The sequence below is a fragment of the Thermobia domestica genome, chromosome 16, assembly GCF_964235325.1.
Source record: "Thermobia domestica chromosome 16, izTheDome1.hap1.1, whole genome shotgun sequence".
Lineage (NCBI taxonomy): Eukaryota > Metazoa > Arthropoda > Insecta > Zygentoma > Lepismatidae > Thermobia > Thermobia domestica.
In genome coordinates, this window is record NC_137469.1 from 152,877,155 (window position 1) to 152,895,013 (window position 17,859).

Sequence of the window (17,859 nt, forward strand, 5' to 3'; positions counted from 1 at the left end):
GAAAGTAACAAATATTGAATAATAGCTATTCGTAAACTTATAGATGTATGCTCCATTAACATGGTTTCATTTTCTCTTTGTTCATTTATGTAGTTTATGTTAGGTCTATTTTTATGTCAGTACTTCTGAGATTTGTATTTTTACATAAATCGACCAATGCTTTTAACCAGATAATTCACCTCCGGTGCTTGGGGTCTCTGGTACGATCCCAGCTCGCGCCGTGTGGACTTTGTGGCAGACAAACACCGTGCTCGGGGGTTTTCTCGGGGTTATCCCGTTACCTCCCACTTTCTTCATTCCACCATTTCATTAATTTCTCATCATCACCGTCTCTTTTAGCTTAACCGGCATAATCATGGGACATAAAACTTAAAGATTTCATTTTTTGTAACTTCCCCTTTTTTCAGCTATTTGTATTTAGTTCTTACCTCGAGAAGTTGGTGATTGTGAAACTTTAGCGCTGCTTTGTCCTTCTCCAACATTTGTGGACGCTGTTACCCAGAATTCGTATCTTTGAAACTCTTTCAATCTTCGAACTTCGTAAGTATGTTCCTGGTTGTTAGTGAAAATGACTTCCTTTTGAATTTCCTATTAGAGAAAAATAGATTTACATATAATTAAATGATGAAATCACATTTCGGATTATTTCCATTATAAAACTAGAATTCTAATGAAAAGTTTCTGAAGAATAATAATTCATGTATCATTTCACTGAGACTAGGAAATTGTTATCTTACCAAGTTCCCGATATAGGTTGAAGTTAAATATTACAATTGTTTATTTTTTTTTTAAAAAAAAAAAGCTCTTAAACTTTCCTAAAATAGAAAATGTAGATAAATGATATGAATTCCCTGAAGTCTCATAGGATATTACAGTCACATTAGTAAAGCGTAGCCGTTTAATCTTCAAGTGCAGTATCATATCTGATTTTTTTTGACAGCAATACATTTTCTTATAAAGTTTATAAACGCTGAAATTCATCGTAATTTTGTCATACATTTCTCCCGTAAATATATTTAATTCTTAACATTCTGATCCCCTAATTAGTATTACTGGCAGTAAGTGATGCTGTACAGGTGTGGACCCTAGTATACCCGCGTTCCTGATTAAGTTTATTGCAATCGGACCTTCGTATGTACCTCTAGTACTATGCTTCGCTCAACTACAAAAGTAACATACTCAATATATAGATATTTTACTGTTCAATCACTGTGTTTCGTGTTGAAGTACGAAAGAACCAAATTGTTGTAAAATTTACTGATTTACAGATACGTATATATACTATATGATATATACTCCGACATATACTAGGCCTATATAATGTTAACAATGTACCTATCAAACGCGTTTCATCTCGAAAAGATCTAAGTGTTATCTTTGACGAAAAACTCTTCTTTGCGGATCATGTCAGTTCAATCTCATCCAGAGCTATGAAACTACTTCGTCTACTCTTTAGATTTCCGGAAATACGAAGTCTCCCTGCCCTTACGATATTTCATAAGGCTTTTATTTCTCCGATCAATGTCACCTCTATGGAATATGGCTGTACCTACTTATCTATCTGGCATTGTCTCTATATTAAGCTTATTTCTTGCTATAGTTAGATTTGAAATTCCCGAGTTACGTAATTACTCGAAACAAGGACTAATGTCTTTAATGAACTCATGTTCCTCTGACAAACGATACCGTGGAGGAGCTGATTTACTTTACCTATAAGATCATCAATGGCAAAATTGATTCTGAACTTTTACTATCACAGATTAACTTTCGTGTTTCCCGGCGGTGAATTCTCTCTCTTTCAATTTGCTAACCTATGAGACAACTATAACCTATGGTTATCTATTCTAAAGCGCTCCTTGTTTTACAGACTAGCGTACAATTGCAACACATTGTCAACAGTATATAACATTTTTACCTCTGAGAGAAACTTTAGAATTCAATTGATGAGAACCTTGTATATTGAGAGATGAACCTTTTTCTGCATTTTCTCTCTTTTTTATTTCCTTTTTTTTTTCATTTTGTCTGTGTGTTGTACTGTTGCAGCTAATTGTCCTAGTGCTGTATGAAACTTTGTGAATAAATGAATAAATAAAAATGTCAAATTTCCTTTAGATTTGCAAGTACCAATAACAGTTTTATTAATTACCACAAAAACAAGAGTATTAATCAATAATTGTTTCTAATATTCAACAAAATTCCACAAAATTATTAGCTTTTAACGAACAAAAATCGAAACATGAGACATATGTCAATCATTAGATCTCATTAAGATGAATGAAATTATATACGTGACTGCAAAAGCTCATGAGTAGCTTCTGAAAAAAATGAAGAAAAAAATTGAGAAAACGAAAATTAATGCTGTACAGAAACAACGGTATCTATTAACGCGAAACTGATACTGAAGTTTGGATCATCAAGTTCTGCAGTATAACACTAACAATATGATAGTACATAGAATGGATAATGTGGTATAGCCCAAAACTTTAATTAACTCTTCAACTTTAATTTATGCTTAACTAAAATCACGTTTAAAATTGACACACAATGTGCCACTCGAGAGATCCCATCAAACTAGAGAAAATGATGTACTTGAGGTTACATTCTTATGATCACTTTTTGAAATAGTAAATAAAAACGAATGTGTATGCTAAAAGTCGTGCCGTTCCCTGCTAATACTAATTGGGAATCTTTATCCTGCTACAAAATGTTGTTTATTTATGTTGTGTAGGTTATCCTAACAATGACAGAGATACTCGTAAAACTTACGAACCTATTACTTGTAAAGGGGTTTATTCATAGTTCCATTGCTAAGGACGTGAGAAGGTAGACGTTGATCATTAGGTGTAATAGGATGTACTCATCAAGTCCTATCTAGAGGTACTATTATTTTGGCCCTAAAGGCTCAGGAAGTTCGTCAAAAAGGGCAGCAAAGGTAAGCGGGGTCATTGCTGATTTAGAGAAACTCAGAGGTTATAGCATAAAATCAATACAGGAATAAGATCAGTATGCAACCGCATGTAGCATATGTAAGAAGCATCCATAGAGGACACCGCTAAGTTGAAATATTGGCATAGGTGATGGTTCGGTTTTTTTTTTTTTAAAAAAAACTATATATATGTCGAAAGAAAACAAAGGTAAACGAAATTAAAAGACTGAAGGAAAAATTAGAAAACTATCAAACGAAGACTTGTTTACTGGATTCTTTGAAGAAATTTAAATCTATATTAACCTTCTCAAACAAATGTAAACAAACTTCTTTCTAGTTGAGTAAGCTTCCCAATTAGTAAAAATTTAATCACTAGTGAAGAATGATTTCTCACTGTTTTCATCCTGTTCCTGAAGTTTTCTTCGCACAAATTGCATGTTATATGCAAGCTCTTGAAAGGTTCTATACTAGATATACGTTTTCTTTCGTCTACTGTAGTTTCCTTTCCAAATATGTAGTTTTGAAACTATCTTCGACTTATGCCGATATCTGCGCTTAGCGCTATCCTCTATGGATGCTTCTCACATATGCAACATTTGGTTGCATACTGATCTTATTCCTATATTCATTTCATTCTAGAACCTCTCAGTTTCTCTAAATCACCCTTACCTTTGCTGCGTTTTTGACCAACTTTCTGAGCCTTTAGGGTCAAAATAACAGTACCTCTAGGTAGGGCTTGACGAGTACTTCCTATTACGCTTAGTGGTTAAAGTCTACCTTCTCGGGTCCCTGGCAATGGAACTGTGAATGAACTCCTTTAATAGGGGTTCAGAATAATTATATGAATGCATACCTTATTCCCATGTTGTAATTGGTGGATATACAAATTGTATTTGACTATATTGCCATTTGGTTGACTTGGACGTGTCCATGCAACTAAGATTGAGTCTGAGGTCATCACCAAAGCTTTTATTTGTTCTGGTGGTCCTGGAACTAAATAAAGCATAAATTTCATACTTAACAAGTATCTACAGACATGGTAAAACAATACAATATGCGAGAAAATAGACAAATTCGACGCATTTACTTGACTAAAATGAAAACTATTGTGTATTTTGTCCGGTGGATTATATACCATTGAACTCTAGAGATATTCTCCTCTTTTAGGTTCCCATTTTCCAGAACTCCCTCGTGGCTATGTGGATAGCGTACGTGCCTTTGGCGTTGATCTAATTAATCACGATTTTATGGTATATGCAAGTGTACAATACTCGATTTTGAAAGATTCTACACTAGTGTTACAAGACTAGTAGTTTCGAGAAATAAGTCGCTAAACATAGTCGGTGACATTTTCTCTCCCATCCCTAATTTATGTTGAGCCTCTTTGCAAGCAGGCCACAACATTCCTGTAAAGGGAATTCTAAGATTGTAAGAATTCCTTAATGCAGTATAGATAAGAATCGATTGCATACAAACAATTTTATTTGCAGTTTTATAGTTTATGTTGTTTTTATATGAGACTAACAATAATTCACGAGCCATTAGAAGTGCAATTTATTTGAAGATTAGCAACTAGAGTAATCAGTCTCTTATTGATGTTAGTTCGAATGGAAATTTTATTTTATTTTAGCATAATCTATTGTTTGCCAGGATATAATTAAGAACTTCTTTGTTTTTTCATAGCAATTACTAACAAATCATAGAGTTCAATTAGGTTAGCTACAATGTTGCATCTATAATTCTACATTTCTTATTCTTAAAAATCATTTTCGCATTTTTGATCAAAACTTAAATGTACTAGGATAAATAGAAATAAGGAGAACATATATAATTTAACGCACATTAAAGAAAGATCAGTGTTGTGTGCCCTTTCACTTACCATCTTCTTCAGTTATGCAGTATACAGGATCACTTCTGATTCCATCTCCAATGGATGTATATGCCAGAACGCGAATACTGTAATTTGTAAACTTGTCTAAACCATGTAAGTTGGTTTCTAAATTTGTCGTTTTCTTTATCTCAATATCATTTATTCCTGTAAAACAAGTTAATAATAACAGAAAATATTATCCTTGGAAGTGAGAACAAGCATTTACCACCACAGACAGCACACTTATACACACATGAAGGTTAAGAGTCGCGCGGATATCTAATGTATGAAAGTGTAATAAAATACCGTTTAAAACGTTATACAGTATGTTGAAAAATTCGGTGAGAAATTTAGTTAATTCGGAAGGAATTTCTAATATCAAATGAAAGGAAAAGTTTTAATAAATATGGGTCGAAATGCACGCTATTTCAGTTATAAATCATTGCAAATGTTAGATATCATGCTCTAAAATGCCCCAGTTTGAAAACTATGGAATATATTTCAAGCAGTTCAAGGAAACACAGGAACTAGTACGCGCTCTATCTAAGTACCCATGGTCCAGAATCTTCTAGCGAAATGAATGCTAATCCCCTAATACTTAGAAATGTGTCACCATATTTACCATTTGTCAAATAATTAAAATGAACACGGAATTCAATATCGCTGTACATCAATTATCATTGATATCAAAAAAGCATCGGTCGCGAGGGAAGTATCACACAATATTTTTACTGAATATAGTATTCGAATATGTAAAAATCGAGTTTGATTTTTGAAAATCGAAACCTATTTCTTCGATTTTGTGAAACATAACCGATTCTTGATTTCTAAAATCCAGCATCTATTATAAAAATCGAAATTGAATTTCAGTTTACAAATAAAATGTTTTCAGAACCCAAAACCATTGCGTTTTTGGCCGTCTCTCTATTACAAAAATACGTTCACGCATATAAAATTACTCAAATTACAAGGAAGGGTGTTCTCATTCTTTGCATTTCATTATTACCATTCACATATAATTAAAAACATTCCCTATATAACCAGTGCTCGGAAAGAGAAATACTAAGCACCAACGCTGATGTGTATTTTGCATATATATTTTCAGTGTATCGTCCAATTAAAAACTTTACCTATAGAATTTTACTGTAAAAAATGCTGGTATGAAAATTAATGGAAAGAACAAGTATATGACCCAACTTCAGACTTGTATAAAATACTTTTATTATTGATCCGGATATTCAGAATCAAAGGTAGAAAGTAAGAAAGGAAATGCAAAGTGAATAAATCTCTTTTTCTTTTTGCAACACGTTCAGCAGTCAGCTGTCATAATCAGAAGGATACCAGTAATTTTTAAATCTTCGCTCTACTTGTTCCTTTCCTACATGTAGTTCCATATCTAGCGTTAATAGTGCCTAGGGCAAGCGTGGGAATTATGTACAATAAGTTCTTATATTCATACTATTTCGATGAAACTTGTTTAATTTATTTGTTAAAAATGATTATGATTTAACTTCGGAGAAAAACAAAACTGATTAACTCTATAGCCTATCGACCGTGCTATTACTTATCTGGGGAGGGTAGAGAGGGACAGGGCGCTACTGCTATTCCATTTAAGCTTCCCACCGTTCAAGGGGGAAAAATTCAAAATTAAAGTTTCTTACTCCATAGGTACGACACGAATACGAGTGTATAAATGAAACATGGGATAGATTTACCCCCAGAAAAATGAAACAAAATATGATTCGGGCCCATTTCAGTAAATTTTCTTCTATTAAGGCCCTCAGAAATAATATAAGTTTCTTAATGCTTTGTGTCAATTAGTTTTTCTTGAACTTAACTAGTGATGCATGGACAAGACTCACCGTACCATTTTCAAAAGAATAGAAAATAATTAAAAATTCTGCTGCTGTCTCATAATTTGACAAGATTGTATCATAATCAAGGATTCCTACGATAAACCATAAAAGTAATATGAGCTCTACTTCAGTAAAACGTCAACTGGGCCTCTTAAAGTAGTAAACAATTTATTAAAATTTTACATTCTAGGAAGTCCAAGTTCCATATTTAGTATTTTTCTAGGGTCCCTAATATTAATACTTATCTCAAAGATTTAAGTTCGGACTGTCTGTGGAATCCAAAGGTTTAAAACTGAATTCACTAAAGCCAACTGGATCTACTGACCTTTAGTCAACCGGGTCTAGTTTCTACTTTCTATTTCCATTTCTCTGAGATCTGTCGTCCCACCTGCGTCTATATTTATTGAATGGTGTTTTCCCTTTTGAGTTTTCTCCCAATAAATATTTTGAAGTGATATCAACTATCTTTCATCCTGGTTACCTACCTAGCTTTAATAACCTTAATGATATTAAGTTTACAGTGTAAGTCATGAAGTCAAAAATCATCAATCATTTGTCATTCCTAATTCTCATTCTTCTTTGGTCCGAATATTCACCTTAGAAATGTGTGTTCAAACAATTTCACACGCACCGAATAAAACAGAAGAAAATATCTGTTAGAGAAAATCTAAAACGTAGAACAAATCTATCATGTTAAACCAATAGATATAAAAGTTTTAACAAAAGAAAGAGCGTAGAAACAGACATTTGGTCTATTGTATTTTGTATGTACACTCAACAGTAATGTCGCTATAGAAAATAACAACAGACTATGATTAAACTTGGATTCCTAGAACAGAATGAAATTATTTTGTATATTGTTTGTATGTTTGTTTACATTTACCGTCTCTTTTCGACACCGAGACCATATGAGACGTGGAACTAGTGTTTAAGGTGGAATCTCAATCGACCCAATGCATTCAATCTTCAATGCTCAACTGGGAATCTTCAATGCTCAACTGGGAACCAATGCTCAACTGTGCAAAACCATATTACTTTGTTCGGGTAAACCAAATTTATCGAATTGTAATTTTGTGACACAATATCGGTACATCCATGAGCGTACAATAATTACATTACTATTTTGTAGGACCTTATTTCTAATTGATTCGTTTTATATTTTCATACGCATTTCACGTAAAAACCGATGAAAGAAACGAAATAAATGAAACGAAAGTTGCAGCTGAGATTTTAAAATAAGTTTATCATGTTTTACATGTAGAAAAGAATAAACGACAGCATAGCTAGGATTGTTTTTAGGATGGCAGTAGGGTGTTGTGTTTAATACGCTTTGCTAAATAATAATGTCTGTAAAGTGCTTTTGAAACCCGGAAACTGAAACATAAAACCGACATTCAAGTTGTAACTTTTGAAAAAATCGGCTCTCAGTTTTCCAGATTTGGTCAGCTTTAATAAATAACGGGGAGAATTATTTTTCTACTAAATAGTCTACGTTTTACGCAACTAATATGTCTTCGGACAGATTTAATTTGGTTAGAAATATTTGATTCTCCGAATTAAATATTTGATCGAAAAGTATAGGATGAGAAAGAAAAAAAGAATTTCTTATACACTTTTCTGCGCATAGATTTTTGTGATAGTATGTTGTAGTATTTACGAAGCGCTAACTTATTATATCTATATTTCATTGGATATTTAAAACATATACCCTGTTCACATTTCGAGATAATAGCTCTTTTGGAAAGTACAATTAAGAAAATTTAGATATGGAAAGATGCAGAGCTATGCAATAAATTACTACATTTATATTCACGTGACAAACCTAAGAATAATGTTACTATTTTCATAAAAACAAAATGTTCTTTGGAGTTTAGCTTCCTTTTCAGTATTAAGATGTGGACCTCTAGCTTAAAATAGGTTCAAACCATATAAACGTAAACATCGCACGTAGGGGATAATATAATAATGATATAGTCACAAGGGAGGGATACTGTAATGTATCTGACTAACTTCTAAATTATATCTATAGTTAAACATTATTAAGATTAATTCGATGTTACATTTTCATTTATTTTATCCATCCACAAACAGAAGGTAAAACAATTGTTTAATTTCCAATTATTTACCATTCATCATCCTCCATATTACATAAAAGTAATTAATTAAAATAATACTGTGAGTATTTACAAAATATACGTATTTCATAATATCATATGAATATTTCGAAATCAAAAATCGAAATATTCCGCAAAATATATAACTTATACTAGACAGCTCATAACTACAGTGTGATTGAAGTACTGACTAAACTTGATCAGCTACTTTTAGTTCGAAAACAAGCTATCAAAATGTTAAAAGAGAATAACCTACACATGCATATTTACCAAGTTTGTTTTTAACTTGCTTGTAGAAAACCTTATATCCTTCAATATTTCCGTTTCTATGTTCTGGCGGTGGAGGCTCCCATTGGACTCGAAGACTCATTGAAGATATTGCAGAGCATCTGAGGTTTAGTGGTGGATGATCTGGCACTAAAAGGAAAATTCAATTACTATATTATTTGGCATTTATTCTTCTGTTTATCCCAAGACAATAGGAGCATTCTAATTAACGGCAATTGATACTTTGATGTTATGCATGACCAAAGATGAAGTACTTAGTTGAAAACGGTGCTTTTATTTCTACATAATAAAACATTTAAGCATGTTTACTTTTCTCCCTCAAAATTCTTTGTATTATATTTATAATATAGTGTAACGAAAGCATTTTTAATAATTCACACAATTTAATTTTATGTATTGATACGATACTTCTCTGACAATGTAAGATTTTGTAATTTAAAATTAGAATATTTAATGCTTGAACTCTTCAAAATTGTGTTTTAATCAAAGAAAGGGTGTTTATTTCGTATTATTCACTATATCTCTATGAATAAAGAAAAACCTTTATTACGCTGATGAATTTCAATGAATAAGTATACTGAAATTGTATATTAAATGCTAACTAAATACACTTTGAAGAAGTTTTGAGTTATCTGAGTGTTAATTACTTGGTAAGTTGATAAATATTTGTATAAACACTTCGGATAAATGTTGCATTTCTCTTTCCTAATAGGCGCGGTTCTGCATGTCCGTCTTCTGATCTTCAGCCAATTTTCTGATCTGATTCCGTTAAGATTCCGCTCAAATTTCTACGTATATTTATATTACGCCCACTTCCGTCAGTGGTGCTCCAATGTAATGTTTATGGGAAGGTATCAATGACTGATCTTTATGCATAAAAAATAGAAATAAGTTCTCAAATTGGACATTCCTTCATTTACCAGAACCGGTTAAATCTCTATTTATTCGTATGTACATAAATAATAGAAAAAATGAACAGCTGTGCCTTTTTACCTTGTTGAGATGGTATAAGAAATACAGGAACACAGACAAATTTCTAGTGAAACATGTCAACCTTCAACTATTGCCAGTTTTAATGCTCCAATATTCATGAGATTCTTTAATCAAATTTGCAGGATATTTGGGAGATAAACACGTAGAACCGCGTCTGGCATCAGAAGCCCTCATTCTCGTAAAAGGTTTAATTTTGTTATGTTGTACTTTAGTAACTTTGTGAACACGAGTAAATGAAAATTAAAGAAATAATCTCTTCATTAAAAGTAAGATAATATGTGTTTTAGTGTTTTCGAAAATTCCAGTACTAAAGGGGAAAAACAGGACAACTTCTTTAATACTCAAATTTCCACTTTGTTTCCAAAAAAATGTTCAATGTCAGTATGTGTTTTAGTGTAATATTCCGTTTTGAACTCGTAATTAAAAATAAGATAATACGTATTTAAATTTTCTGAAAAATTCCGCTCCCGAAGGAGAGACAGACTCAATTTCTATAGAGTGGGGCCGCGGGGGCTCAATGGTAGAGCGTTCACCTCTGGTACTTGGGGTCCCGGGTTCGATCCCAGCCCCCGCCAGGTGAATTTTGTGGTGGACAAACACCGTGTACGTGGGTTTTCTCGGGGTTCTCCCGTTTCCTCCCGCTTTCTTCATTTCACCATTTCATACATTACTCATCATCACCTTCTCCTTTAGCCTAACCAGCATAACCGTGGGACGTAAAACTTAAAGATTTCATTTCATTTTCAATTTCTATAGATTCTTTATTTTGGTTATATGGTTTACCGAACATTGTTAGGGTCGTCAAGTCTAGGAGGCTTAGGTGGGCAGGTCATGTAGCTAGAATGGAAGAAAGTAGAAACGCTTTCAAAGTCTTGACTGGAAGACCACTCGGAAAACGATTATTAGGAAGACCTAGGCGCAGATGGGAGGACAATATTAAGGTGGATCTCGCAGAGATTGGAATACAAAGTAGAAACTGGATGGAGTTAGTTAAGGATAGAAGTCAGCGGAGAGCTTTTGTGAACGCGGCATTGAACCTCTGGGTTCCACAGGCCATAGAGTTAGTTATATATTCTTTATTTAGAAAATTTGTTATCTGAGTGCCAGTTTAAATTGGAGCTATGAAATTCCGTATGTAGGCTCTTAATCAAAAATAAAGGAAACATGTTTAAATATTGTAGAAAATTAAACTCCTGAAGGTAGAATAGGGTTATTTTCTACAATATTAAATATCCGATTACTTATTTAGAAAGGAGCTAGTATGTGTTGTAATGTTTCCGAAAAGACCGCTTCTAAAGTGGTTAATGAAGCCAATTTCTACACTAATCAAGTTTATGATTTTATATTCATTCAATTTTATTCTTTTCGTGTAAGATCGGGCAAATTTACTAGTAGTCAATAAATAATAAAATAAATAAAATGGAATTAGAACCAGTAGAAGATGTTTTTATCTGAGGTGTTTTACTCCGACAATCGTTTAGCACTCTTGTTGCGTAGAACTTCGGAAGGCCACATGTTCAGCAATTTGCAGATGTAATCTTATACCATCGCACTTAAAACCCCTGTGTGAAACTATAATTGTTTAATTGCATTTTATTGCTTGATCACTGGTTGTTACTTCTACTAGCTAATAAAATCTGGAAATTATACAATTCTTTCTGTTTGTGCACATATTTAGTTGCACATAGTTCGAATCTGGATCCGCAATAAAGAACAGTGTTCCAAAGATATGGTACAGTCATAATTATAGTTGATGTCTTTTGACCAATAACATCAATGGCTTCTTGATTGTACGAGAAGTTGCATGAGAAATAATGTAAAATACATAATAAATAAGTAACTGAAAATCACTGCAAGATTTGTAAATAATTTCACTTGAATGTGACTATCAGGTTTGGAAATATTTATTCTGATAATTAATCAAGAAATGATTGACTTATCATTGATAAATTAGTTTTTTCTTCTGTCTTGTAACAAAGAGCTCTCCTTTTCAGAAGTATAAGAAACAAAGTGCTGCAGAATATTTTGTTAATGGGGAGACTTCAAATTTCTGTACATCCTAATACACTGATCCGATCCGAAAATAGGTGAATGAATCATGTTTCTTTGAAATGAGTTAGTACGATTTCCTATGCAGCACATAGAAAGCTCTCGTTGCTAATCGTATATGGCTTGCGGATGCGTCCTTTGTGCAGAAGACTCGGGTTTGATTGTCGGTGATAGTTCATTTGCTTCGGATCCCACTTAAAGCTGTAAGTCCACGTCTCGTGCTTAAAGGGACTTAAAATTCCAAATCAATCTAACAGAAAACGTAACAGCTGCAAGCCACATGTGTTTGTTTCTTTAAAATTTGCTTTTGATGAGTGTTAGCTGTACAAAGAGCAAAAATGTGTTAATGGATTTTTTGCAGCGTCTTCTGAACATTGTTTTCTGATTTTGATGAGACCAAACTATAAGAAAACAATATTTTACATCATTGACTACATTCGTATACATGGAGAGTAATGTAATCCAGCGTTTTCGTCCTTCCCATTTTTTACGAACAAATTTGCTTTCAGAATCATGAAGGACATATCATTTCTAAGAAATTTATACCTAGAATAAAAATGTTTTACTGAACTTCCTAGCACTAGAACCCAGACGTCACATGCTCAAGTAGGTAGAGGAAGTTGTACAAGTTGTAGCTAGGGGGCAGAATGTACCACATAACATGGCACTTGTAGCCCTCCTAAAAGTTCTAGGCACTTGTTTCAGTTCCAATAATGTCATATATCGAATAATGATTTGCATAAGATGAAGTAATTGCATAAGCAACGAAAGAAGTTAGCGAAGGCTGTTTATGTTTTCGTGTATACAGAATTTTTGTGTAAAAATAATTGTTGTTTTCGACATTCGGAAACATTTTTCTTGCTGCACATAAATGTAGGTAACAGATAAATACTAAAGTATTTTTAAAACGTCTGTCTACTGTTTCTACATGTAGATAATTTTAATTTATTCTTTTCTAGAATTGGATTTTGTTTATAATTTTGATCGTACCAAACGGTATGCGTCTTCTTGATGTGCCAAGGGGAAATACTTTTGATATAATGAGCACTATTTGCTGTAAGATCTAAATATATATCTAGTTTTGAAACCAATATGCCTAATCCCATATTCATTGCATGTTCTTTCAATAAATGATCTTTTAAAACTCGAATATGCTTGTTTTAAGAACCATATTGTGTCTCTTGTTATTAAAGTTACTTTATGAAGCGAAAATGCCAATTCTAATCAGAACGAAAAAAAAAACAGACTGTGATTTCTGGATATTATTTTATCGTTCGTTTTGTAACAAACTAATTGATCGTTGAAAGCAAACTGTTTTCATTAGATTTGGTGTTGTCCCCAAGTACAAAAATCACTGTCCGTTTTTATATACTGAATATGTATGAAGGGAAAAATTACCTCCCCAACAAAAATTGCTCTGGTATTGTTCTAACCGATGCAACTCCCCTGTAGCTTTTACAAGATGAAGCTGAAATATCAAGATATTTGGAATACATTTTTTTCTTTAGCCTCACACAAATACACCTACTTCTGTAAAGCAAAATGTGAAAATTGTCCCTGGGGTGAATAATTTCCCCTATTTCGTGTCTGACTACCATCAAATTACGTCAACAGTTCTGATTTTCTTTACTAGATTTAAATTTCTTTTAAAAGGCTTTCCAAATGTCTTATGATTCTAAACGTGTACTATATCAAGAATTCTACAATTTCAATGAAAATGAAGTTCGTAGTCATATGCACCAATGACGGGTGAGCCCATCACTAAGTTGTACAAATAATATATCACCACGTGAGCGTTATATGACCATATAAAAGTGCTAAATGGTAACACTATTTGTCTATGTCAAGACTAAAATTTTCATGAAACATTTTTCATTGTCCTGCTAATCTGTATAGACCTCCATTTCTGAAAGTTCTTGTTGAGTATGTCTCTGTTAGTGCCAACCATAGATAGTAATTTTTCTTTCGTTCTTATTATACAAGTAAATACGGAGAGTAATCAGTAGACTTAATTTTCATAGTCTATCATGCAGTTTTAGATAGAGACGGAAAGTGAATATTTACCTACCACCTTCCAGTGTGGATACCAATATAGACGTGGAAGCAGGACCAGGTCCAACCTGATTGAATGCCTTCACGTTGATTTCGTAGCGTGTATATGGAAGTAATTCCGAAAGAGTGGTTTCCAGACGATGGTGGCCTCGTATATTGCGTATTTGAAACGGAGCCTCAGACGCTGCTGCTCTAAAGGATACTTGATATCCTAAAATTTCTCCATTAGTGTAACTCATCAAAGGAGGCTAGTTTAGAAGAAAGAAGATATTTTGATATTGTTTGATAATCACAGTATAATAAACCAACTTCTAATAAAAATATATATTTTACATAGTATGTTTCTCATATTACGTATTATAATCAGAATAAAATCGATATATGCATTCGCTAAAGAATGAAATTCTATTCATTATACTAGCATCAAAATTGAACTTCTCTATTTTCGGTAATTACAGATAGCACAATAGAAGTAATAGTAATTTGGATGACACTTTAAATAGTTTATTTCATCTGATTTAAGTACTGATGTGGAAAACGTGCTTCTAGCATACAAACTAATTTATGTATGAAGCATCATATTGGATATTTTCTACAATATAATCCTGGATAGTATAAGCATTCACAGTGTAATAACCAGAAACTACAATTTCAAAAAGCGAAATGACCACATAGTATCTTAAAGAAAGGTATTTTTACAACATAATTGATTCAAGAGAGAGGTTACGATCCTACTTGGAGACATCCATGCCTATATATTAAGATGATTTTTCCCTTACATTTCAATGACATTTTAAAACAAATAGAAGTGTGTTCGCAAGGAGTGCTTAAGTAAAAGTTTGTTATTTTGTCGTGCACATTCCGAGTGTGGATGAAAATTTGCCACTTTTCATTAAAAAAGTTCGACTTTCAGTCTATATGGAACATTTCTTGCCGGTTTTTGAAGTTCAAAATACCAGATTAACATGAGCGCCCACAGCAGGTGGCAAGGGGATGCAATTGCCCTCTCTTGGATCTTCAAAAGCGGTTCGGTTCTTTGAAATACATGTCAAAACATATTTGATTCACTTATTCATCCACTACAGTATGTAATATAATTAATATGTTTAATATGTTTATTTAAATATATTTAAGTTATGCAATGTGCATAAAAAAATATTATCTAATTGTTTCACATGAAGGATTATGTGCATCAATGTATATACATTTACGAATTAGTTTGTGTAGGTCTTTGCATCCCCAGTTGGAAGAAATCCTGCGTGGGATTCTCACCATTAGATTTATCACATGTAATATTACAGTATATCCCTTATGTTGTTTGAACACTGTGTGTGCAATAACAGCCTAATTGAAAGTAATTTGTAACAGTTGTTCAATCAATTGATCTTGTGCCGGAATTTGAACTCTCCACAGACTGCCGACTGCGTTTGCCACGCAAGTACTAAATAAGTAAATCTTCACAGAAGAAGTGCTAACCCAGCTTGATTATTGTGTATTGAATGCTGCCTGTTTGTTCTCCATTTCACGTAAGTAGATAGCTTTCTAATTTTGTCTCTTTTGCAAATAAAGTTTAAAGATGAAACACATTGAGCTGACATATATAATCTTCGTAACTCAAGGAAATATTTCTACATAGTTAGAATATAATTCTTGGGTAGAAGCAAAACTCCATTAAGAGTGAATTTCCGTTTCTTTTTCTCCTTTGGTTATGCTTGTCAACAGTGATGGTTTCAGAAGAATTTCTCCGGGGAGAATTTCAATATACTGGGTGTGGAAAGTGGTATTTCGAAAATATTGAGAAAATGCATTGAGTACGACAGGGTATATTGTCTTAGGGGGAATTTCGTGGCTCTGAGGGAGAGACAATTTCTGGCCGCCCTCCCTGAAATCATAAATGCTTGTCAGGATTGCCATTGGCAGTGGTGCTATTCAGCTGGTTTGTACTGGTTCGTTAGAAGAGGTCTTTAAAATATTTCGAGTTCGCAGAACCGTTTGTTATAGCTAGACATAAACAAAAACATGCATTCATACGCACGAGCTAACCAAGAGTGAAATAAATTTGTGAAAACACCTCTGTATTTTCCCCGCTCGCTTGCATTGTTGTGAAAACAAACAACTTTGAATTGTTCCAATTCAATGGACAGACAAAAATTTGAATAGGTCGGCGCGAAGAAATTTATCTCATGCGACCGATAAAGTTTGGCACTCAAGTTAATAAAAGATTTCGAGGTCTTAATTATTAATTGTTTTTAAGTGCTCCATATTTGTATTCGTGACAATTGGTTTAAAATTTTCATACAACAAAAGACTGGTTTTGATAAAGCTTTCAAGCTACATGCACTACATCACACTAACAAAAATACATTATTGGTAATATTCCGTAATATGTTTTACCCTCCTTCAAGTCGGTTTTGTTTAATGCGCCGCTGCAAAATATAATAGCAACAGTTCTTAGTTCGAACCCAAGGTGGTATATAAAGGGTTTAGTTAACTATACCGACAAATTGAAAGAGGTGATTCCTCACATCAAAATAAGAGAAAAAAGTTCATATGGGCATGCAGGGAAACGTGCATAGTTTCAGAGTTAGGGCTTTCCAAAATCACGAAAAAAGTTAAATTTCAACAGGCAGTAGTTCGGGTTCAAGAAACTATGGATGGTGGTAGTTATCAACGTAAAGGGAGTCACGCATACACAATCCAAAAATGTGTATTTCATCAATGTCCAATGGATGTAAGGGTATTTTCTACAGGATTTTATTCCCAAACATGCCGTCAACCGAATTTTCAGATGTGTTCTACCTTTTTCTTGGTCCAAAGTAGGCAAACGTTAACTTTTGACAGCAGTGGACACGGAATCCCTTGGCGGGATGTTGAAAGTGTTAAGAACCGTCAGCAGCATCGTCTCTCGTATTCGGTAAAGGTGTGCTGCAATATTTTCTTTCACACTTATAAGTGCAAAAAACGTGAAATATACCGTGATGAAATACATCGCAGCACACGTTATTCCGATCACAAAAAGACGCCCAACTGTCGGTTCCTAAAACTACCGACTTGAAGCATTATATGTTCATTATTATCAAGGCTTACCTCTTACCTAGTTTGGACTCACCTTGAAATCAGGGCATATCTGAAAACACTGATGAGAGCATATCTGAGAATTACACCCTATACAGAATACCCTGCACATACATGAATATTGATGAAATATGGATTTTCGGATTGTGTATGCGTAACTTCCCTTACACTGATAAATACCATCATCCACAATTTCTCGAAATCGAAATAAGGCCTATTGAAATTTAGCTTTTTCGCGATTTTGGACAGCCATCGCTCTGAAACTATGCACTTTTCTCCGCATGTTCATATGAACTTTTTCTCTTATTTTGATATGAAGAATCTTATATATATATATATATATATATATATACAGAACCGGTTGTTAAAAAATTAGAATTGTGGTCTCCATTTATACTTCCTTCTATTGATAATTGAAGTATTTTAGTGTATTTTCCCACAAAATATGTCAAATTAATTAATTATAGTTTGGCATAATTTCCTAACGTCAAATTTCCAAATCAGAGCAAAAGTGCCAAAGAAAAATTATAACTTCAACAAAATAATCACTCATAAAATAATCGACAAGTTGACGATAAGTGAAACACTGATGCTTCACGTAACAATGTTACCAAAAGGACAAACTTGCTGAAAATA

At 33.3% G+C, this 17,859-nt stretch overlaps 1 protein-coding gene across 1 annotated transcript in view; it reads right to left on the reverse strand.

The window, feature by feature from the left end:
• The window catches only part of LOC145672658 (cell adhesion molecule Dscam1-like), a 439,482-nt gene that overhangs the window by 41,726 nt on the left and 379,897 nt on the right, over positions 1-17,859 (reverse strand). Inside the window, exons 15-19 of the mRNA XM_081741822.1 lie at positions 14,165-14,396; positions 9,037-9,183; positions 4,806-4,961; positions 3,780-3,919; positions 429-588 (exon numbers count right to left, since the gene is read on the reverse strand). Coding sequence (XP_081597948.1) covers positions 429-588; positions 3,780-3,919; positions 4,806-4,961; positions 9,037-9,183; positions 14,165-14,396 — 835 coding nt within the window. The remainder of the gene's footprint in view (positions 1-428; positions 589-3,779; positions 3,920-4,805; positions 4,962-9,036; positions 9,184-14,164; positions 14,397-17,859) is intronic.